The sequence below is a fragment of the Pygoscelis adeliae genome, unplaced genomic scaffold, assembly GCF_000699105.1.
Source record: "Pygoscelis adeliae isolate BGI_AS28 unplaced genomic scaffold, ASM69910v1 Scaffold70, whole genome shotgun sequence".
In the NCBI taxonomy this organism is placed as follows: domain Eukaryota; kingdom Metazoa; phylum Chordata; class Aves; order Sphenisciformes; family Spheniscidae; genus Pygoscelis; species Pygoscelis adeliae.
This window is the reverse complement of record NW_008823910.1, coordinates 46035-46993: the sequence shown is the minus strand read 5'-3', so window position 1 is coordinate 46993 and position 959 is coordinate 46035. Positions and strand designations below refer to the sequence as shown.

Genomic DNA, 959 nt, shown 5'->3' with positions numbered 1-959 from the left:
TTCCCGCTGGTCCCAGGGGGAGTTCTGCGAGGAGATTCTCAGGAAAACAGAGATAAGCCCCCTCTGGTTATAAAAAGGGAGGGTTTTGGGACCAACCCTGCAGGTTTTTTTCATCCATCCTCACATGTCCATGGGCTTTAGGGAGAGCAAAGAGAGACGCTGAGGCAGAAAGGAGCCTGCCGGTAAGTGGTGTGGGGCTGGGGTCTTACTTCGCACTTTTTTCCTTGCATTTTTCCTCGTCCTTTCAGGCATGAGCCCAGGTGTGTCCCATCTGAGCAAAACAAGGCGTCAGTGATGCCTTCACCCACCAAGCAGGAGTCCTAGGTGGGTTAAACTGACTATGAAACTATACAAGAAAGGGATTTTTCGCTCTCCCAAGCCCAGGTTGAGCTGTTTTTGATGAAACCCATGCCACTGGGTGCAACAATCTGGGTGTTAACCCCAACAGATGTCAAGTGATGGTGGGGGACCAGCAGCTCTGACAACATCCAGAAGGTGGAAGGGAGGGTTGTCCTAGCAATTTGTCCCCTTTTTGACCTGAATTTTAGTAATTTGAGGGGGGGGGGGGGGGGGGGGGGATTTCATCCTTGGGAGGCTTTGTGGAAGGTTTCCGGGAGGGTTTGATGGCAACAGGGGGAAGGATGGGGTCTTCGAGGTGGCGTCAGGAAGGATTGTTGGGTTGGACGCGGTGGCAGTGGGACAATTGGGGTGTCACTGGGCTGAGGGGGTCGAGCGGAATTCAGCCCCAACCCAAAGTGAGTTGCAAGAGCTTTCCGAGGGGTAGAAAAAGTCTTTCGGGACAATTTTGGGCCAAGAGGGGATGCTGGGGACACCTGGGTCCTCCCTGGGCTCCTTCTCGTCCCTGCGTGGCTCCCCCCAAAAAAAAAAAAGAAAAAAGTGCATTTTCATATTTTTTGGCTTTTTTTTCCAGCGATGGCGATGGGCAGGACGTGGCGGCT

The 959-nt window shown here is 53.1% G+C and overlaps 1 protein-coding gene across 1 annotated transcript in view; it reads left to right on the top strand.

Annotated features, from left to right (window-relative positions):
* Positions 1–250: 250 nt before the first annotated feature.
* Positions 251–959, top strand: part of LOC103926307 (IgGFc-binding protein-like) — a 36054-nt gene continuing 35345 nt past the window's right edge. Inside the window, exon 1 of the mRNA XM_009335171.1 lies at positions 251–260. Within this exon, the coding sequence (XP_009333446.1) occupies positions 251–260 (10 nt within the window). The remainder of the gene's footprint in view (positions 261–959) is intronic.